We start from the raw sequence: 21,119 nt of genomic DNA on the forward strand, positions 1-21,119 counted from the left end.
TATTTCTCGCGACTTTGAAAGCCGAATTTCAACGATAAATTGAGTGAAAACGAGCCATGAAAATTGGGGGCGATTTCGTGGGGTTAAGAAAAAGGAAAAGGTCTGTGGGCCCACGCACGAGGCTCTTTTCGTCAGGGCTTTCATCCTCCCCCGTTTTGACTGGACTGCCACGACGAGTGCAGTCGAACGAGTGTGTAAAAATACGAATTTGACTCCCCAAAGTGTCTGCTCGAGCCGGGGGAGCTGATTCGAGGTGAGCTCCAAGTTTTTACTCGACTTTTCCCAAATTTCCACACTCTGTTGGTACGAAGAGTGGAAAAAAATGGAAAGAGCTTCGAAAACTTGGAAGGAGCTCCGAGCATGTGAGTAATTCGTCGGATGCGATGACGCGATGCTGAGGAAATCCCGGGCAGGAATTTTCCGCCTCGATCATCGCATCAGAAGAGAAAAAACCGCATGCAAAAAGGAAAATTCAGTGGCTCGGTCGGTTTATAAAAACAAGAAGGAAACTCCGAAGCTAGTGCATTCTGGCGAGGCTCCTTCATGCGCGCGGGTTTCAAAAAACCTGAAAAAATTTTTGTTTCCTTAATTTTAAGTAAAAATTCAAAATTTTACAAAATTTTCGACACTCTGCGAAACTAAGTGAGAAACGCAAATGCTCTTCGCTCGCCAAGCCCTTCTCAGCTCCATTGCTCTCGCCTTAGTCGTCCGATCGACCGGACAGATCGACGAGCTTTCTTGGCACGTTGAAAATTCGGGGTTGAGCGATGATCTCGTGCCGACGTACAGGACGCCGGTCGAGCGTGGGCTCCAGTCGCTCGCTGCCATTTTCGACGGCGTTTCAAAAACTTATTCGAGAAACAGTGGAAACGGGGTCGCTTCATTTTTCAATAAATTCGCACCAAACAGCCTGAAAAGTGCGCTCACACCCAGCGGCGAGAGGGCTGTCAGAGGCTTCGGTGATTGGCTCAACCGTTTTGCCGGCCGATTCCACGCAGTTTATCCAGGTATAGCGAGAACACGGCATTTTTTAAGGCCCTTGGACTTGCAGTGCGAAAAAACGTAATTTTCTTGATTTTTATTTTTCGACAAGAAAATAAATGTTTATTGAAAAACTGTGAACGACTTTCATCAGTGCACACGATCGTGTACTCGTATAATTTTTTCAATCAAAAAATATCTCAAAACGGTGCAACTCGAGCTGTATTCCAGCAGCACGTTTTTTAAGCACTAGTGAACGTGGTAACTACAAAACTATTAATCCGATCCATGCGAAATTTATACCACTTATTTATCATAATAATAGCTTGGGCCTGGACGAAGTGTTTGTAAAAACAGTGATTTAAAAAAAAATTGCGACAGTTTTAACAAAAAATTCATTTTTTGAGGTGCTAAATTTTCGGTTTTTTTGCTACAATTTTGTTTTACCAACAAAATACAAAGTCCCTCGTCCAGGCCCTGGCTATTATTATAATAAATAAGTGGTATAAATTTCATGTGGATCGGATTAATACTTTAATGTGAAATCCAATTTCGTGGAGTTTCCTATTTTTTTTAGTCTCTAAAAATATTTTAGTGATTATCGAAGCTCCAAAATTTCACTCCATGCCCGAATGATTTTCAGGAACTTATTGGTGCGGTGCCGGAAATATCGCGAGTGACGAAAACGGCGTTGGACTTTTCAGGAAAACCGACGCGTGTTGTCGCGCCCATGACCAGTGTGGACTCAACATCGAAGCGGGAAAAAGTCTCGGCCGGCTCCTTAATAGCGGGGGATTCACGAGGTGAGCGACTGAAAAAAAAAGCACGACCTTCCTTAATGTATCGTTGAACGACAGCTTCAATTACAGTTTTCTATCGCGTTGTTAATTCAATACGACTGCTACACATGTTTAATTTAACTCTGAGATGAGAAACTCGACAAAAGAGAGCGCCGTATCCAATGCAAAATTCACATTAAAATTTTCACCCAAAACCATGGGAATTTAATGATCTTTTTTTCGTTTCATTGAGTTTCAAGTCTCCCCAGTGCTATTCATTTCAAAAAAATGAAAAAAATCTTGATGGGAAAAATAATTTAACGTATTGCTTTTGAGGAAAAAATGAAAATGCTCATTGCTCAAAACGTTTTTCCCAGATCCGCATGTTCCTGCGACCTCGATTTTTACAACTGTTTGAAAAACGTCAAAAGTCCAATTTCAATGAAAATCGGATTCACGTATTTCAACGTTCTCAGACCACAGTGTTTCGGCTTTGATCATCCGATCGAAAAGTGTTCCCAGTACGCAAAGTAAGAGTGACAAATGACGATGAAAGTTGCTGCTACTGGACGAAAGTTCCAAATATTTGCCTCATTTCAGTCCCACTTGTTCTACAAGATTTTTATTTTTTTTTTTTTTTTTATAGGAAAAGAACGATGAAGGCAAAATGCATTAAATACGATTTGGACCGTTCGAAAAATAAGAGGCTCGAGTGGTTCGACACTCCGGACTTTTTGGACTGAAAAAACACTTTTGACTTTTTGCCTAGGAGAAGAAAACAGAAAATATTTTCTGATCACTGCCAACGAATGAGAAAAAACCAATTTTTCCAATCATTTTCGTCAAAATTCTCAACCGACGTTGCTTTTTGAGCTTCGGGCCGACGAATTACCCAACTTTGGAGTTTTGACAACGTTTTCCTTGGGGCCACATCACGTTGAGGAAAGATTTTCTCGATACCAAGTGGCCTCGTCCAATATTTCATAACTGAAAAAACAATGTAACGATATTAACTTTGAAAATAATTAAACAAATATTTAACGTAGCGTTATACTTGAAGCTTCGAACAGGCTCGTGGCCTCTTAGTTTCACACTGGCAAGTTACAAAATTCGACGACGTTTGACTAATCAAACATCGAAATATTGTGAGCGAATGAACGTCATTATCAGACATTCATGAACATAAAAAACCGTTTCAATGAGACAAAAATGTCTCATTGTTCAAAGAGCAACGAAACTCGTTTGGAGCAATAAACTTGAAAATACCTGAAGTCCCTGGAATGTTAAACGCAACATTTTTCATAGAAAAACAAAAAAAAATCTTAGCGCTTAGCAGAATAGAAAAAATGAAAAACTCAACTTTGTCATATTCGAAGAAAAATTTGAGTTTTCTTCTGTTTTTTTTTCAGGCCGAATAGGGCAACAAAAGAAAATTGAAACACTTTGAGTAAAAAAAATCGATGAAGAAACGGCGTGAATAATCCGGGGGCGCAACACCCCAAAAATTTGACGTTTCTGTTTCCTGACGATAAATTGTTTAACAAAAAAATTCTACGAATAAGTTTTATCTATTTTTTAAACGGATTTTGAGGAAAAAAGAGCGAAATCAAGGCACAAGCAATTTACAGGCTCGTAAGTAAAACTATGATTACGAAATAAGAAACAAAAATGCAAACACAAGTGTCCCGTATTTTCATTGACGCTCTTTTTTTCTTATCACTATTCAATCATCTTTACAATTCTATTTCATCGTAACGAGCAATATAAAGCCGTGTTTTGGCTGAGGAACTGTATTGTGGAGCTTGAGGAAGCGATCGGACAAGTTGAGAAAATTTCAATTGAACACGGTGAGCCAAACTCTGTAAAATCAAATTCGATAGTTTTTTTCACGATCGATTTAATCCATTTCTGTTTTTCGTTTTCTCGAAATTCTCATCTCCTCCGTGACTGGGGTCATAGAGCGATGAATTTGGGGGATTTGTTTGAATAAAAAATGTAAAATTACGAGAACGTCGAATTTTAGTTCGTCAGGATTCTCCGACGAAGCGAAGCACGCAGAAATGTTTCTCGTGGCTCGAACTTCCTTGCTCGTTTGCATTTCCCTCGCAATAGTCGTTCGCGGACGACCCCTTTCCGAGGATGCCAACGGCAGCGAGAATGTCATATCCCCTGGGAACTCGACGAGGAGATCTGACATAAGCTTAATGATTAATTTCATGGATGAAATTGTCAATCAAGTGATCGACACCCTCTTCGGACGTCAGGATGCGCCTGCCTATAGCCCGCCAGATGGTTACGTTCACGTTTCGAACCGTCAAAACAACGGTTCTCGCTTAATCGTACCACGTGAGATAAGAAATCACAATTTTTTCAAATGATTTTTGAGAAAATTTGAATTCTCCTAGCTATTCTCTGTCATAGCAGCTGAAAAATCATTTTTTTCAATGAAATCCTCGATCTTCTCGTTCTTCATTCAAGCCTCCGGGGTGGTGGCTCCCATTTTTCAGATACTAAATGGTGCGGCGAGGGAAATATAGCAAAGGACGTAAACGACCTCGGACTCTTCAGGCAAACCGATGCTTGCTGTCGGGATCATGACCTCTGTCAGGCCATCATCCTGCCAGGTAGAAGTTTTGGGCCGCTTAACAATACCGAAACTTATCCGCGGTGAGAAACTGAAAACAAAAGGGAGGAAAAAATCTCATGAGAAATAGGAATTAATGAAAATATTGATTGAGCTTGAATTCAATCTTCGTCAATTGACTTATTCGAACCTTACAAAATTCACTGAATAAAATTCATTCTAACGAATAATCAAATTAAAAGAAATTGAAAATATAAATATTCCATTTTTTTCACAGATTCTCGTGTTCATGCGAACTAAAATTTTACCAATGTCTCAAGAAGACCGGCTCTTTTAAATCGAACATGGTAGGATGGGGGTACTTCAATATTTGGAGGCCTAAGTGCTACGCTGAAATGCCTCCAATCACCGGTTGTGCAACGTACTCGGAGTAAGAACGATCAAAATGAACAAATCATAAAGAAAAAATGAATTTTATGAGTTAAACGTTCGAATATTTATTTTCCTCGACTTTTTTTCTGGCAGGTATAACGTGTTCTCCCCTAAATGCTTACTTTACAAAGTAGACGAAAAGCGAGATGTGATACTCCAATGGATCGACACCAAAGACTGGCTCGAATGAGAAACGAATTTTTTCACTGCGTTTCCCTCGCTGCTGTGATCATCGTTGCTACTGGATGGACACTGCCCTCTGAAATCGAAATAAAATATAAATTTTCTATGAAATAATTGTTCATTTGAACTCCTTCAATCTCCTCACTTACTGGCAAACTATTTTGAGGATCGAAAAACTCGTTTTTCAATAGCAATTTTTTGATTATTTATTTGGAGGTACGAAGATTATTTTCTGCTAGTTTTTTCCAATTTTTTTTCTATTTCTGTACACTTTTCGTGTGGTTTATACAATGGAAACCTTAAATTTTTCCGTGCGAATCGAGCTCACGAACTGAAGCGAACTGAACTTTCCTTCAGAAATGCAGCTCCGAGCTGAAACCAACGAAAAATGAAAAATTGTACAAAAAATCTCAAATTGATAAAAAATCGAGGAAATTCAATGAATAAAAGAACTGCCAAATTACCAAAAATCGAAAAATTTTTCAAAAAATCGATAAATAAAGAATCCCTTAAAAGATCAAAGAGTTTGCCACCTTTTGCGAGTTTTCATTAAAATCCATGTTGGAATTCTCCTCGCGATGAGTTTATAATAGCCAAATATAAAAACGAGCACACCGAATCTAAAAAAAGCGTAAACAGCTGACAACTCATGAATTTTAAAAACTTCCCTTGCCCTCCTCGGATCTCAATATTTTCGCTCGAGGCAAAAGCTTCTGTGATTGCGTCAAATATTTCTAGATTTTTCCTCGATCGCTTATATACCGAGAAGGCCATTCGTCGTGTCAACGACCTCAACATTTATTTGGTCAGCCACCAGCTCGACTTTTGTGAAAAATTCATTAAAAAATATCTGATCGCGATACAATGTGAATCGAATAATAATTGAACCGACGAAAAACAAAAATGCAAAAAGTGTCATTCGAAAAAAATTTGAAAAAAAAAAAACATTACTTCCATAAAGATTTTTTGAAGATCGATTAACTTCCATTGATCGAATTAGTTTAAAACTTTTTATTTTATTTATTTATTATAATAGCTTATTAATAAATAAATAAAATAAAAAGTTTTATAATAAATGAGGTATTCGAAAGAAAATTTTCATTTTCATGTCGAAAAAATTCATAAAATATATTATTTATTATAAAACTAAGGCGACTCGCACGAATATTTTTCAAATCGAAAACTTCGTAGGCTCAACGTTTCCGTGTTCCAGTGCCAATTCAACGTTGCTCTATGATTCGCGACGGAATTAGATCGAAAAAAAAACGATGGTGAGCTTTTTTCCATCGTTTTTCTATTTTCGTTTGATTCGATGCTCGTATATATAAGTGCGAATTTCTACTTCCGGAGGTCTATTCAAGTCGGGGAGTCGACTCGGTGAGTTTGCACTTTCGTATTTTGGTCGAGGGCCCAGAGCCCGGTTTCTTCGGTAGCTGAAAAAATGCGGAAAACGAAATAATAGAAAATCTTGAATAAAAATGTTTTTTTCGTACTCTACACCGAACTTTTGAAAATTTAACGAATTGTGGAGCGAGTTACAAGGAAAAATCGTGTATAAATTCACTTTTACTTTCGATCGAATTTCCTACTTCGACTTTAGTGCTATTCAGAGCAATTTCACTGTAAAAAAAATTGTTAAGGCCCACAAAATTGAAAATCAAAATTCTTTATGTTGACAAATAATTTGCAGATTTTCAGACCGAGCTAAAATCGAAGGGAAGAAAGATGCTGGCACGTCGAGGCTTGTTTGTGGTCTGCATCAGTCTCGGGCTCGTTGCTTTTTCGAATGGAGCTGATGACAAGGAGCTGGAGGCTTCCGGTGCATTTAGCATCACTGCAGACAATCTCGTAACGCCAAAACTATCGAAAATGGAGCGTGCGATGCGTTGGTTTTTACGCAGCAATAAGCAAGGAACGCTCAAGGAGCGCTATGACGTTGCGGATGAGCAGGACGAACCGAGCGAGCTGGCAACGGGGAGGAGTTCGAGTGACGCGTCACCGAAGGAGCACTGGCATCAGAAATTGAACCATTTGAAGGGAGAATTTCGTGCGATTTTCCCCGGTAAAAAAACGTTTTTTTCCTTCGTGAAATATCATTTTTCTCTTTTTTCCTCCTTTCAAAAAAAATGATTTTGAATAATCCACTTTCCAATCCTTTTCTGTCTTTTATTGTCTCAGGAACGAAGTGGTGCGGCGACGGAAACATTGCGGACTCCGAAACCGATCTCGGTAAGCTCAGGGCACTCGACGCTTGCTGCAGGGCTCATGACAATTGTCCCGAGGCCATCGGAGCTGGAAAAAGTTACGGACGACTCCTCAACGATGGCACTTTTACCAAGCGAGTATCTCCAGCTGAAAAAAAAACGACGAATGTTAAATCACGAAATTTTTCTATCGAAACTTGAAATTCATTTCAACTTTGAAATGATATTTTTCGCAGGTCTCATTGCTCCTGTGATCGGGAATTTTACACGTGTTTGAAAAACTCTCACAGTCGCACCGCAAAAGCTATCGGCAAAACGTACTTCAATGTTCTAAGGCCTCGATGCTTCGCTCTCGAAAATCCGATAACAGAGTGTGAGAAAAGAGGAAGGTGAGTACGAGCAAACAAACATTTTTAAATACCAAAGAATTTGAGTCGAAACTGTTTTTTCTTCTCTCTTATTACCAAGAAATAAAATTATTTTCACTTTCCATTGAATTAGCGGAAAAAAATCGAATTTATTTATTGAAAATATGAGTTAGAAATTTTTTTTTAAATTAACCATAGAAATATTTGTGTAAAATTCATTAGAAAAAGAAAAATATTTTTAACTTTGTTTTTTTTAACGAAATGACACTGAAATTCAAAAACTAATATCTTGTTTGTGCTTTTCCTTCTTTTCTTGCAGAGCTCATAGAACCCGATCGAGAAAGTGCGAAAAATATCGTTTGGATACGAGCGGTGAGAAGAAATTGCAGTGGTTCGACAACATCGACTTTTAAATGGAAATCATTTTCTCTCACTTTGCCCTACTTTCGTGCTGTAAAAGTCTCTTTTTCAAGAGCGAAACGAAGTTTGTAAGAAAATTGTTGTCAGATTTATTAGAAGCCTTCGTTGGTAAATATCAACTGTTGTAAATCAACGCCTTTTTCGACCTTATCAAGTGCCCTCGGGATCATATTTGAATTATTCAAATATTCCACCATTAAACGAACGTTTGGAGGAAATTTTTAACGTACTCAAATAAATGTTCCAGTCTTAATATTATTCGAATTTTTGGAGTAGCTTTTTTCTAAAAATTTAACATTGAAAAACCCACGAACGTAGTTCCAATAAAAAATTGTTTTGGATCGAAAACGAGCAACTGGTTTTAGAGTGTAGAATTCCGGCTTCTTCGATCTGCAAAAAAAAATCAGAAAGCCAAATATGAGTACAATCAAGATGAAATATTGAGGAAAATCCCATAAAACTGTTTGATCGATAGAGAAAATTTGGCAGAAAATGAAAATTGGGGAATTTTCTACATCAAAAACAAAATTCATTTTGGTTTTTTCTTCTTCGCATCTTCTATCTGTTCCGAGCGAGAAAATGTGAAAAATATCGATTTGACACGAGCGCCGAGAAGAAATCGCAGTGGTTTGACAACAAGGACTTTTGAACCGAAATAAAATTCTCTCCATTTTTCGTTTCTTCCCCTCGCTCACGTGCTGGGAATTTTCTAATCTCAAGAATGTTACGAAGTTTGTGCAAAATTATTGTCCAATTTATTCACACCATTTTCCATGGTTTCGATAAATACAAATAAATCATTGTGAACCAACGAAATGGCACCGTTCATTGGCATTGTTGCTATCACTGGACGGATACTTCGACAATACCGTTGGAAGAACTCGGTGGAACGCCTCGTTTTATCACGTGAGGTATCGTCTTTGACACCATTCTGAAAAATTTTCAAATATTCCATCATCAAAACGAACGCAATTTCAGTTAAATAAAAAACAATTCTCCCTTCTATCTGTACATTAATTATTCGGATTAGAGAAAACAAATTTTGCCAAATTTTCTTAATGAAAAACGTTAAAAATTCGTTAATTTGAAAAAAAAACGTTTCTGACAACAAATTGTCCAAAAATTCATAAAAGTTCGATCACGCAATGATGCTTCGAGATCAGAATTAAGAAATTTTTATGAATTCGCGAGGTAAAAATGAAGTTTTAGAAATGAGTTTGAAAATAAATTTCCAACAATCCTAAAATTTTCTTTGTCCAGTTTTTTATCGCATTTTTAGAAAATTTTTGAAAATGTGCATCCTTAATTGCGCTCACGTTATGCAGTCGATGATTGGACAAACAGAGAGGCAAAGCGTGCACCCGGTGCAGTCGTCGGTGACGAGGGGAATGTGAGTGTCGGCGTCGAATTTGATCGCTTGGTATCCCGAGTCGGCGCAAGCCATGTAGCATTTCCCGCAATTGATGCACATGTCCTGAAAAAATTGAGAAAGAAATAAGAAAAATCCGAAAAAACCTGTTATTAGAAGGAATTTTGAAAAAATTGTCAAATTTTGGAAAAAATTGTGTCTCACGTCGTCGATCAGAGCGACGACCTGCTCCTTGTTGTTCAATCGTTTGTACGCGCCGATGCGGGGTAAGGCTTTGCCAATAACGTCCTTGAGCGGAGGCACAGGAAGCACGAGATCGGCGATCGGTCTCACCGGCTCAGGAACCTCGTCCAGTGGATTCGTCCGGGATTTCAATTCAGCCGTTTTTCTCTCTCGCATCAATTGGTATTCGCCGAAGTATGGAACGTTCTGAAAAGCCAGCAGATTTGAAAGCGTTCGAAAAAAATGGTTTGGTACGTGAAAAACGGAAATTTTCGAAAAAGAATCGAGAAAATTCAAAAAATTAAATTATTGGAAAACAAAAAGTACGAATTTTTGGAAAAAATAGGCAATTTTCGATTGTATTTTTAGAATAAATAATGAAGGAAATTTTCGAAAAATTGTAATCGTTGAAAACAATGGCATGAAGAAAATCGAATGAAAACGTAAAACTTTAAGACATCATTTTGGCAAAAAAAATAGTTAAAATTTGAAAATTTGTACTTTTCCAAGAGCGTGTTGCAAGGAAACGGGTTTGCCCTTCTGGTGTTTGAAGGTCGGAGGACTTTGTCCGTCCCATTCTTTTTTATCGGCTAAACTGGAGAGGTACAAAAGAGCCTTGAGTCCGACGGTGTAATCGTCGATGAGAGTGAAGTCCTGATTCTGTACAGCGCTGCCAACCTGCAGGGCGGAAGCTCCGCAATGTAAAAACTGGAGAGCGACGTCGGCGGAGTCGATTCCGCCGATGCCGAGGATCGGGAAACCCGGCAGTTTCCTCGCGATCGAGGAAATCGCTCGCAGGGCTTGCGGGCGCGTAGCGTTTCCTGACATTCCACCGTAAGTCGTAAATTTTGAAGCCCCGACCGCCGGCCAAGGAGTCCCGTCGCCGTGCAGCCCCATCAATCCTTGCACCGTGTTTATCGCCGAAACTCCGTTAGCACCACCCTCGTACGCCGCCTCCGCTATGCTCACGATGTCCGTTATGTTTGGAGTCAGCTTCACGAAAAACGGTATTTTCACGGCACCTCGAACCCATTTTGATATATTTTTTACCAGCACGGGATCCTGCAACCGAAAATTACACGATTTTAGAGGTTTTCAGAAATCTCATTGAATCGTGGAAGGGAAAACATGAATTTGGACATTGGAAAATGCATTTTTTATCGATTTTCGTAATCGGTAAATTTTCTTTTCCGAAAATGCTAATGACAGTTTTTGGCATTCTGCCACAATCGACATACTTGGCCACACGCGAGGCCCATCCCCGACTCGCCCATGCCGTGCGGACACGACAAATTCAGCTCCAAGGCATCGGCCCCAGTAGCTTCAGCCCTCCTGGCCAGAGTCGTCCAATCTTCTTCGTTGAAACTGCACATTATGCTGGCGATGACGACCTGAAAATGGAAAAACCGTAGAAAAAAATGGCGATTTTGTATCAGGATTTGGTGAAGGCAGTTAAAATCGATGCTTACCTTCGTCGGAAAATCTCTCTTCAACTCGACGATGCTGCGACACCAGTAAGCCTCGGATTTTTCGGAAATGAGCTCGATGTTGAGAAAACTACCCTGCTCAGGACCGTAGTGATGACGGGAGGTCGTGCCTTTGATTATTCGAGGCGAAACGTTCGTCACGAGATCCTGTTACGTGAGTTGGAGGATTAAATTTCTAGGGAAATTCCAACCGGTAAAAAACTGACGAGAAATTCAAGTTTCTCGATGAATTTGAGAAAGTTAAATACGCTGAAGGATTTGAAAGAATACAATTTTCAATTTTTTCAAATTCGAAAGTAATTTTATGAAAAATTCGATCGAATATGAATTCCCTCATAAATTTGGGAGAACAAATTTCCAAAAAACCTCAAAAGAATGAAATTTCGTCAAAATGTCGCTAAAAATTGCCTGGCAAATGGAATGTTTTAACGAATTTCTCGTACTTTATCGAGACTGTAAGTTTTCGTAACGGCAAAGGCCCATCCAGCCTGGAAAGCGCGTCGAATCATGGCGCTGGTAGTGGCCGGTGGTGCGGAGGCGAGACCAAACGGATTTTCGAATTTGATGCCGCAGACTTGGACGCTGAGATCAACTTCGTCGACGGCGGTGTGAAATTTCGGGAGCTGCGGTTCGTCCGGGAGCGGAGAAGCGTTCGATCGTTGTATGAATTTGTGGATGTGCCAAGCGGCGGTTTTTCCATCGTTTACCGATTCGACGGTGGTTTGAGCGACCCCGGCGAGATCGCCGCCGCAGAAGACTCCCGCGACCGAGGTTTCCATCGTCTCGGGGTTGACCTCCGGCAGTCCCCATTTGTTCAGTTTCACCGGATCCATCGCCAGTTTTATCCGCTCGTCGTAAAGCCCCGAGCCGAAAGCCGAGATGACGAAATTAGCTTTTAAGCGGACGATTTGATCCTCGTCCTCGATCCAATCGCCGTTCTCGTTTTCCTCAGTTCGATAAAATTCCATCGCGACTATTTTCGAGTCTCGGACAATGACGCTCTTCGGCGATTGGAACGGGACGAACTCGCATTTCTCCTCGCGTGCCAACTCCACCTTGAAAAAATCATAAATTTCAGTGAGAAATCAAGTTTTTTCAAAATTTTTGCGCTAGCTTAAAAGAATTTAGAAAAACGTCGATTTCCCAAGGTTCACCTCTTCGGGGACGGCTCGAACGTTGGTAAATCCTTTCCTGAATACAACAAAAACTTTTTTGGCGCCGCAGCGGAGAGCGGAAGTGGCGCAATCGAAGGCGGTGTCTCCGGCGCCGAGGACGATCACGTTCCCATGCAATTGGGGCAAATTTCTCGAGCCATTTTTGCACGGACACATGCCAGCTTTGCTGCCGAGGGAAACGGCAGGGAGGAAATTTTTCGAGGTGTAAAATCCCATTTTTTCGTCGAGATTTTCGAAAATGCCAATTTTCTTTGGCTCCGGAAGTCCGATGCCCAAAAAAATGACCTCGCAGCCGTCCCCCTGGAGACTTTTTATCGTCAAATCGTCGACCGACAAAGATCTGCCGAGCACGATCTTCACGCCGAGATCTTTAACGAGCTCCGTCTCGAAATTAACGACGTCGAAGGGCAAACGATACTGCGGGATTTCGGAGGAACTCAGACCCCCGAAATATTTTTCCTTCTCGTAAATCGTCACGTTGTCGTAGCCCAGCCGAGCCAAAAACGTCGCACAGGAAAGCGACGCAGGCCCACAACCGATCAAAACGATTTTCGTGTTCGGATGATCCACCCTCTGACCAGGAATTCTCTTCTGACGAATGTTCATTTGCTTAAAAACCTGAAAATCCCAAGCAGGCGTTTATGAAATATTTGAATTTTCGGAGTTTCCAAAAATCCCCTCAAAATTCCATCAACTTGAAAATAATTGAAAAATCCAATGAACTCGATGAAAAATCTAATAAAATTCAATAAAATCGTATTTCTTAATTGAAATTTTTCTTTTCGCATACTTCAAAATTTGTGAGAAAAACGTGTGAAAAAAAATTTCGTTTGCTATTCTATTTGTAAAAGCATCGAATAAATAAAAATTTAAGAAATAAAAAAATATTTCGTTCTTTGAGAAAACGACCGAATTCCTTCAGTTCGAAATCCCGATTGGGATGAAAATGCAGAAAAATTCACGTCAGTAGCAAACTGCTGGAGCCCTCCAATATTGATAGGGCCTTCTTCGACGGCGGCGAGGTTGCATCCACCGACGCAGAGGTCGCTCGTCGGACAAACCATTCCACAGGTGAGGCCCAGCGGGTTGTCCGAGAGGATGGCCTTCGCGGCTCCATAATAATTTTTGTTCGAGATCGAAGTTATGAAGGATTTGACGTCGAGCTGCGTGGGGCACGACTTTTGACAGGGCGCGTCCGCGCACTTGAGACAGCGCGCGGCCTCCTTGAGAGCTCCGCGCTCGCTCAGGGTCGTGTGTTTGATGTCATCGAAATTCTTCTCCAAAGAAATACAATCCTGAAAGCCAAGAAACCGATTCTTTAATTTTGTACAGAAAAAAAAGCATTTCAGAAGAAAAAAAGCGATTTGAATGAAAAAAAAAATTGGATGGCTCAGGGACGTGAGATTTAAAAAAATTAAAAACTCTCCAAGCAGAGAAACAATTTTTGGTTGTTTAAATCGTAAAATTGATCGAAATATTGGATTTTTTTGCATTTCTCCTTCCAGGCGAAACTCACCCCACACTTCGTAGCAGGATTTCGTTTCCAGTGAAGTTTGGTAATCTTCGTCCGAGCAGATGGAACTAAATTCGTGAAGGTTTTCGTCCTTGGATTCAGTTGCAGTAGATTCTAGTGTAAAATAACGAGAAAGACAATTAAAAGGGTGAAAATTAGCAGGAAAAGGTTGGAGGATCCAAACGAGTTTGGCTCACTTCGATATCCGGCAAATCCTCGCTGAGCGTCGCCTTCAAAAATCCGGACATTTTATATTCGAAGAAATCAAGTAATCCAGTGACCTCGTTTCGTAGATTGACGTCTCTCAAAGTCCACGCGCGACTACAATCGACCTCTCGAGACTTTGAAAAGCTTTCGAACGATAAAATCACTTGTAACTGAAGCAACTGACTTCGAGCTACGAAAAACCCCGAAAAATTGAAGCTGCGATGAGTTTTCACTGATTTATCCCTCCCACTGTGGACCTACGCAGTTTCCTAACATCTCATAGATCGCACTCTCTCCAACGACACTGCACTGGCGACTGACACGATACGCGATCCGAATGTGTTTCGTGTTGTCAGTAAATGGAGAGGGGAACGCATCTCAGCTTATTATCATTATTCGAGATAAGTCGCACGCTGTTATATCTCAATTGAACGGGATTCTAGTCGAGGGCTGGCCCCATATTTTCTCCATTTTCTTCTCATTGCTTTTTCAACAGTTTTTTCATTCCTCCTCAAGCTTGTCATTCGAATAACGAATTTTTTCATTTTTTCAGTCAATCTTCTTTTCCAGCTGTCTTCGAAAGCTCTGAAAAATATTTAGGGACGAAGAAAATTATCGAGGGATTGAAGCAAATGCATCGACTGAAAGAAAAGTTCGATTATCGTTCGAGCCAGTTCTACGAGAAACGAATTAAATTTTTAAAAAATCGAATTTTCGAAAACGCAAAATGTTCGTTAGGAGAGCTCAAAATGTGGGTCATCGATCTCGACTCAAAGGCGAAACAAAATTGTCCAAACTTGGTAGGCTCGGCGAGCGAGATAAGGTAAAAAAGAGTTTTGAGTAACTTTGTTGCATGAAAACTCTCAAAGACAATTGTCCGCTGGAACGCGGACAATTGTTCGGGAGTTGAGCGTCGCCAGTGTGATTACGTCCGCGCGACGTTCAGCGTCGAGAGGAAGGCTCGGCCTCGTGAATAATGAACAACGTTGAAATCGTTCCCGGAGCGTTTGTTCGCTGGAATTACTCGAGGGGAGTGTGGGCGGCGCAGAAACGTTGAGAATTTTGAATATTCGAGGGGGAATTAACGCGGAGAAGCTTAAAATATTCCGAGGGCCGATTACATTCGAGGGGTCGCGCGTTTCTCGGAGTATAATTTAGTAAACGTTGACAAAATGCCGTCAATTTCGTTTCGCGGAGGTCTAATGAACGGTCATTTTGCTGGGGATGGAATTATTCGAGCATTTTGTTAATGCCCTGGTCGAACCGCCGCAGAGGCGCGTCGACCGGAGCCATGGACGGGGAGAGTTTCGTCTGGAGGAGACTGCCTCGCATAGAGCCGAACAAGAACTTGAAAATAAGCTTGGAGCTGTTGAGTTACATCGGTAACTGGCCACCGGAAGGGAAGGCCAGAAAGCTCTACTACGTTTATTCGTTTTTGTATTTCACCCTAGTAATATCGCTTTATCTGTTGGTCCAAATGGCTTTCATCGTCTCGGTCTGGGGCGACGTCGAGCGGACGATCGCCGGTTCGTTTTTGCTCATGACGAACACCGGCAACGCCTACAAGATGATCGTAGTTTTGACGCGTCAACGAAGAATCAGGAAGCTCGTTAAGCTCGTAGCGGGCGAAATGTTCTCCGGGGATAACGAGCGGCACGAAAGAGTGGTGAGCCGGTATACGTGGCTCGGGATCTTTCACCACGCAACTTATCAGAGCCTCGGAGCGGTTTCCATCGCGTGCTGGGCCCTCGGCTCCGTCGTCGACATCCTCAAGGCCGGGGTCCGACGTCTTCCCGTCGAAAGTTCGTATCCTTACGACGTCGCAGTTTCTCCCAACTTCGAAATCACCTGCGCCCAGCAAATCCTCGGCCAGATGATCCTCTGCCTCCATAACATCGCCCTCGACACCCTCGTCACCAACTTTCTCAACGTCGCGTGCTGCCAGCTCGAAATCCTCAGACTCAACGTCCAAGCGATCGGACACGATGGACCCGCCGATCGAGCCTCTTCCGGCGACAACGAACGGGCCAGGAAGCAACTGAACGCCTGCGTCGAACACAACAAAGCTATTATATCGTAAGAAACTGCGAATCGACGAGACATTCTGACGGGAAAGCCCGCCGAGGACACGCCGGGTCTGCGGGACCCGAAATTACGGGGAACTCAGGATTTTACGCCCGAGGACCTTTGAGACTCGACCCACATCCCGGGGGTCTCGCAGACCCAGTGTGCTCGAGGGGGGCAGCAAAAAGTGTGTGGAGAGCTTTCAACTTCGACAGACATCGACTCTGCACCGGACACAGCACGCATGGGTCCCTGAAACCTCAGTTTTTACTGGGGACTGATTTTCTTGAGCTCGATTCATCATTTAGACTAAAATAATATGGACTCTCCCGGGTCTCAGCGACCCAGTATGCTCAAGATAGTTTGTGAAAAGTGTAATAAAAAATTGAAAATCACGTGATTTTTCTCCATATTTTTTCAGCTTCAAGAAAGAGATCCAAGAAATCTTTGGCACTTCGATCCTCTTTCAGTGCTTCGTAAACTGCGCGATCATTTGTCTGGCCGCGTTCCATATCACGCAAATGGAAGTTTTCGCACCCGCCGAGATCCTCGGGACTGGCCTCTACCTCTGCGGAATGACTTATCAGATTTTTATTTACTGCTGGCACGGCAACGAATTGGCTCTTCACGTGAGCACTGAAATAAATTAAGACATTGAAAGTTTATTCGAAAAAATTGAAAAAATCATTCTTCCCAGAACTTTGCGAATTTTTACTTCCAAGTTAAAGACACGCCGAGGTAACGTTTGAAAAAAATCGAATTTCAGAGCGAACGTGTGGCTTTTGCAGCATACTCAGGAAATTGGTGGAAATTTGACAGGAGATTTAACAGCACGTTGAAAATTTTGATGATTCGTTCTCAGAGGCCGCTCTTTTTGACAGCCGGAAAAATCATGATCGTTTCCCTCGAAACGTTCACGTCCGTGAGTTCACAGATTGAATATTTCGTATAAAAAGAACGAAGAAAATGGTGAAAAATCGGCGACTCACGATAAAATTTTCAGATTCTTCGAATGTCTTACTCGCTTTTCACGGTTCTGCAAAGCTCGACGAACGACGACGACTGAACTCGCATTCTTAAAGTCCCTTCGAAAGTGTATACATTTGAAAACATAAATTCGTCGAAGGACGGGAGGCGCGGATGAATCGTCGAAAGGGCTTGGATCCTGAAATTCATTCGAGAGGATCATGTCGTTTTATTAAACATTAAAATGCATTTGTCATCACAGCGAGCTCGGAAAGTACGTGTTAAAAAAATGATAATAAAAATGTGTGTAAAAAATGGTCGCGTGTACGTTTTCAGGCCGATCTTCGTTTTATGCTTAAACCGCCTCAACCATAATCGCGATTCCTTGACCACCTCCGATGCAGGCTGAACCGATTGCCAGCTTTCCAGCGTTTCTTCTCCTGAAATTAGTTTCAAAAAATTCCATTAATTATGAATTTTAATAAGATTCATTGAAATTGCTTGAAATTGCTCGAATTCGTAGAAACTCAAAGTATCAATTGCTTTTCGATGAAAATTCAAGTGACCTGAGCTCGTGGACGATGTGAGCAGTGATTCTCGATCCGGAGGCACCCAGGGGATGTCCCAGGGCGATCGCACCGCCGTTTACGTTCAGTTTTTTCATGTCGAGTCCAAGGTCTTTGACGCACGCGAGAGTCTGGGCTCCGAAGGCTTCGTTTATCTTGAAATATGGAAATTTCGATAAAACAATTGAGACAAATGAAGAAAATTCGACTGAAATATTGTTCTCTTTTCTCGAAATTTTCTCACCTCGATTATTTCCATGTCATTTAAAGTTTTTCCGGTGAGTTTCAGGAGATTTCTTATCGCCGGGGCTGGACCGATTCCCATGACGCTGGGGTCGACGCCGACGGTGCTGTAGCCGACGAGTCGAGCGAGGGGTTTGAGGCCCTCGGATTTGACGGCGTCCTCGCTGGCGAGGATCACTGCACCGGCTCCGTCGCAAACGCCCTGAAAAGTGGAAATAGGAAGATTCGAATGAGAACTCGATTTTTTGCATTTCGGTCGGTGGCGGTAAATTTTTTCAGGACTTACGGATGCTGAGCCAGCTGTGACGAGTCCGTCTTTCTGGAAAATCGATTTGAGCTTGGTCAGATCAGCCATTTTGGTTTCTGGTCGGGGATGCTCGTCCACGGCGACCTCGACGTCCTGCTTTTTTATTTTCATGGAAACTGGCGCCATTTCAGCCTTGAAATGACCATTGTCGTTCGCTGTGTGGTTAAAAATTTAAGATTTAGAACGAGATTTTGATTGGAAGAACCCAGCCACTTGGATTATTGGCAAATGCTGCCAAAACGGCTGGACGTAGAGCAAAAGTCCGTAGGACCAATGTCGTAGAGCACGAAATTTCCTACAAAAAAGTTCCCCACGAAGTTTTTCTATCTCCGACACTTTAGCCGCGAGAGTGAATCGAAACAAGGCTTCGTGGACCTCGCTCAAAGATGCTTGAAGTTGTGCCTCCGATCGGCTCCCGAGTCAAAACTACTAAATACAGATAAATGGCGCCGGGGACTTTTTTGTAGGAAATTTGACTGGCTACAATATTGGTCCTATGAACTTTCGCCGTATCTCCAGCCAATCTGGCAGTACGCTTGTCACAAGACTCTGAACTTTAGAAGCTAGCAACCGAGCATGAAATCGCTTCACAGAAAAGCGCTCCGAGACTTTTCGACTCGAAATTCATCCCGAAGCAGTTCACATTCGTCATGAATGATAAAAAAAATCACCATTTTTCCAGAGCTGTTGGCTCCTCAGAGCGAATTCGTCGACTTCCTCTCGAGTGATTCCATATTTGGCGCCCAGTTTTTCCGCCGTCATGCCCATGGGAAGTCCGCAGTAAGTGTCGGCGAGTCCGACCCAAAGGGCGTCCTCGAATTCGTATTTTTGTCCCAGAGTCGTGCCGAATCTAATGTTTCTCACGACGAATGGCGTCTGGCTCATATTTTCAGCTCCGCCGGCAAGCACGATCCTCGATTCACCAGCCGCGATGCTCTGAGCTCCGTTCACGACCGATTGGAAACCCGAACCGCACAACCTGTTCACACCCAGAGCTGGCTTTTCCAATGGTATTCCACATTTAAGGAGCACGTGACGTGGCAAATAAATGCCATCGGGTGACGTCAACTGCGAATTTAATACAATTTAATTTTCATCAACTTTTGTTAAATAAAAAAAAAACAGCCAAACTCAAATTATTTGACCGATGCATTTTATTCTACATTCAACATTTTTTGGGGCTGTTCGCTCACTTTCAGTTCCATCCCAATTGATTTTAGAATGAATTTCAATTTTCTAAAATTCATTGATTCACTCAAACGTTGAGTAAACTAAAAATAATTGAACGCTACGAATAATCCATTGAATTCGATCCAACGAATTCTTGTTTTTCAATTCATTGAAAATTCGAAATCGAAGATGTTGAATTTCAAATAAAAATCGATTAATATTTTCGATATTTCGAATCAACGAATTATAGTGAAAAAAAAAAAAAAAAAAACAAACGAAAAAATTAATTACTCATTCAATGATCGATTGTAAATGAAAGTAAATGAATTTTCAATAAACTCGGAATTTATTGGTACGTAAAAAAAAATAATCGAATAAAGCAGTCACCGTGATTATTCGCCATCACCGAGCGACAGGCAGGCAGAGTTTTTTTTCTACTTTGGTTATATATGAAGAAAAAAAATACTTACGCTCATAACATTACCGAAAATGACGTGATCGATTTTATCGGGAGTGAGAGAAGCTTCCTTGAGGGCAGAGTTCGATGCAATAACAGACAAATCGGTCATACTTTTGTTCACAAACATTCCACCCATTTTACCGAAGGGTGTGCGCTTCGCAGCGACGATAAAAATTCCTAGAATAGAATTCGGCGACGATGAGCGAGTAGCAGAAAAAAAAGGGAAATAAGCGCGAGCATTTTCATTTATTTACCTTTTGTGGCGACCGACATCGTTTTAAATCGAACATGAACTTTCGGGAGCGGAACGATAACGACGACTGACTCTCGAGCTCGAGACTCGGGACATCTTCGTTGCTCGGGATCTGAGATCAGGCCGGTTCGTATAGTGATGAAATGATTAAAAAAATACGCGGAGCTGGGAGAGCGGGAGTACAAAGCAGTACAAAGTCCGACTAGTCCGACTGCCCCCCCCCCCCCCCGTCCGTCCGTTTTTCTACTTTGGTGGGGGACTAAATATGTTGACGTTGAAAGCGTGGTTGTGGTTGAAAGTTTCATGGAAGGAGAAGCAAGTGGGGCGTTGAGCGCACGGGGACGTGGAATTTACACTTTGATGCGCCTCAAACGTCACGAACTCTCGTAACTCAAACATTGTTTACACGCGCTTCCAAAATATAATTGCACGGAAGGACGAGGGTGTAATAACTTCGATTGTGGATCATTCGTGCGAAAGATTTCTATCAAAAATGTCATATCGCCATTGTGAGGCGGTGATGAAGAACCGAAAATTTCTTCGTTTGCAAAGAAATTGAAACGAAAAAATCTTTTCCGTCAATGAATTTGCTCTTGCTCGACTTCGATGAAAAATTATCTCGCCGTAGCTGTGTGCTGCTATGGCAAGGTTCCAACAATTTCTCAAGTTGTAAACCAAAAAGTCAAAATCAAATGATTTTATGAAAAATCTCGGGATTCATGAGGAGGCGATGGAATAAGTTTGAAAAACATTAAATCTCGTCTCTTCTGAGACTCGAGTCGCTTCAATTTGCCCTTGCAAAACTCGCGACTTTGCCTCCGTTCGGATCAGGAGTCCAGAAGCGTCGAGTAGGTTGCTCGAGCGTCCCGCTCGCAGCGCCACTTGCTCTTTGCTCTCCTGATCCCATAGCTCGGCGGTCGGATCATTTGGCCCAAAAAATATTGACGGAGAAGGGGCAGGCGAGTTCCTTTGTTCTCATGTGCGCCTGATACCAGAGGAGAATTTCAATACCCAAATTCGCGACGTATTGGCTGTTTTGAGGACTTTTCATATACTTTCTATTCACAGTTATTTGTATAGACGCCGTTGAGAGGCTTATTTTGAGGTTATTCCCGATAAAAGTGCAACGTGTTTTCCGAACGAGCTAAAAGCAAGTTCGTTGAGAG

The 21,119-nt window shown here is 41.8% G+C and overlaps 6 protein-coding genes and 1 long non-coding RNA gene across 8 annotated transcripts; 4 read left to right on the top strand and 3 right to left on the bottom strand.

Annotated features, from left to right (window-relative positions):
- The first annotated feature begins 91 nt into the window (after positions 1 to 91).
- On the top strand, positions 92 to 3,031 carry LOC122417865 (phospholipase A2-like). Its single transcript, XM_043431719.1, has 4 exons — positions 92 to 1,007; positions 1,625 to 1,784; positions 2,138 to 2,290; positions 2,407 to 3,031. Exons 1-4 carry the CDS (start codon positions 656 to 658, stop codon positions 2,501 to 2,503), a joined length of 762 nt encoding a protein of 253 aa, XP_043287654.1. The 5' UTR covers positions 92 to 655; the 3' UTR covers positions 2,504 to 3,031.
- A 142-nt stretch (positions 3,032 to 3,173) lies between these two features.
- LOC122417868 (phospholipase A2-like) lies at positions 3,174 to 5,005 on the top strand. Its single transcript, XM_043431723.1, has 5 exons — positions 3,174 to 3,607; positions 3,784 to 4,106; positions 4,268 to 4,427; positions 4,622 to 4,774; positions 4,870 to 5,005. Exons 2-5 carry the CDS (start codon positions 3,821 to 3,823, stop codon positions 4,964 to 4,966), a joined length of 696 nt encoding a protein of 231 aa, XP_043287658.1. The 5' UTR covers positions 3,174 to 3,607; positions 3,784 to 3,820; the 3' UTR covers positions 4,967 to 5,005.
- Positions 4,298 to 5,531, bottom strand: LOC122417872 (uncharacterized). The gene is made up of 4 exons (XR_006262388.1): positions 5,424 to 5,531; positions 5,109 to 5,331; positions 4,899 to 5,035; positions 4,298 to 4,435 (listed from the first exon to the last, which is right to left on the bottom strand). It is a non-coding gene; the product is annotated as an uncharacterized lncRNA (long non-coding RNA).
- Positions 5,532 to 6,110: 579 nt separating this feature from the next.
- On the top strand, positions 6,111 to 8,954 carry LOC122417866 (phospholipase A2-like). Its single transcript, XM_043431720.1, has 5 exons — positions 6,111 to 6,336; positions 6,650 to 7,021; positions 7,138 to 7,297; positions 7,400 to 7,552; positions 7,851 to 8,954. The coding sequence occupies exons 2-5, from the start codon at positions 6,685 to 6,687 to the stop codon at positions 7,942 to 7,944; spliced, it is 744 nt and encodes a 247-aa protein (XP_043287655.1). The 5' UTR covers positions 6,111 to 6,336; positions 6,650 to 6,684; the 3' UTR covers positions 7,945 to 8,954.
- su(r) (dihydropyrimidine dehydrogenase su(r)) lies at positions 8,684 to 15,508 on the bottom strand. Of its 2 annotated transcripts, XM_043431695.1 has the most exons (12): positions 15,371 to 15,508; positions 13,915 to 14,509; positions 13,721 to 13,831; positions 13,167 to 13,499; positions 12,184 to 12,822; positions 11,473 to 12,084; positions 11,012 to 11,176; positions 10,781 to 10,933; positions 10,044 to 10,604; positions 9,525 to 9,749; positions 9,268 to 9,425; positions 8,684 to 8,882 (listed from the first exon to the last, which is right to left on the bottom strand). In XM_043431695.1, exons 2-12 carry the CDS (start codon positions 13,963 to 13,965, stop codon positions 8,795 to 8,797), a joined length of 3,096 nt encoding a protein of 1,031 aa, XP_043287630.1. In that variant the 5' UTR covers positions 13,966 to 14,509; positions 15,371 to 15,508; the 3' UTR covers positions 8,684 to 8,794. The 2 variants fall into 2 exon arrangements, with proteins under 2 accessions (XP_043287630.1, XP_043287629.1); XM_043431694.1 differs by lacking the exon at positions 15,371 to 15,508 and having other exon boundaries at positions 13,915 to 14,865.
- On the top strand, positions 14,872 to 17,110 carry LOC122417861 (odorant receptor Or1-like). The gene is made up of 4 exons (XM_043431712.1): positions 14,872 to 16,000; positions 16,410 to 16,617; positions 16,755 to 16,910; positions 16,992 to 17,110. Exons 1-4 carry the CDS (start codon positions 15,174 to 15,176, stop codon positions 17,052 to 17,054), a joined length of 1,254 nt encoding a protein of 417 aa, XP_043287647.1. The 5' UTR covers positions 14,872 to 15,173; the 3' UTR covers positions 17,055 to 17,110.
- Positions 17,111 to 17,159: 49 nt separating this feature from the next.
- yip2 (yippee interacting protein 2) lies at positions 17,160 to 20,108 on the bottom strand. The gene is made up of 7 exons (XM_043431715.1): positions 19,955 to 20,108; positions 19,711 to 19,877; positions 18,742 to 19,138; positions 18,050 to 18,225; positions 17,765 to 17,965; positions 17,521 to 17,675; positions 17,160 to 17,394 (listed from the first exon to the last, which is right to left on the bottom strand). The coding sequence occupies exons 1-7, from the start codon at positions 19,971 to 19,973 to the stop codon at positions 17,310 to 17,312; spliced, it is 1,200 nt and encodes a 399-aa protein (XP_043287650.1). The 5' UTR covers positions 19,974 to 20,108; the 3' UTR covers positions 17,160 to 17,309.
- Between the last annotated feature and the right edge of the window lie 1,011 nt (positions 20,109 to 21,119).

This window comes from Venturia canescens, chromosome 11 (genome assembly GCF_019457755.1).
Source record: "Venturia canescens isolate UGA chromosome 11, ASM1945775v1, whole genome shotgun sequence".
NCBI classification, from domain to species: Eukaryota; Metazoa; Arthropoda; class Insecta; order Hymenoptera; family Ichneumonidae; genus Venturia; species Venturia canescens.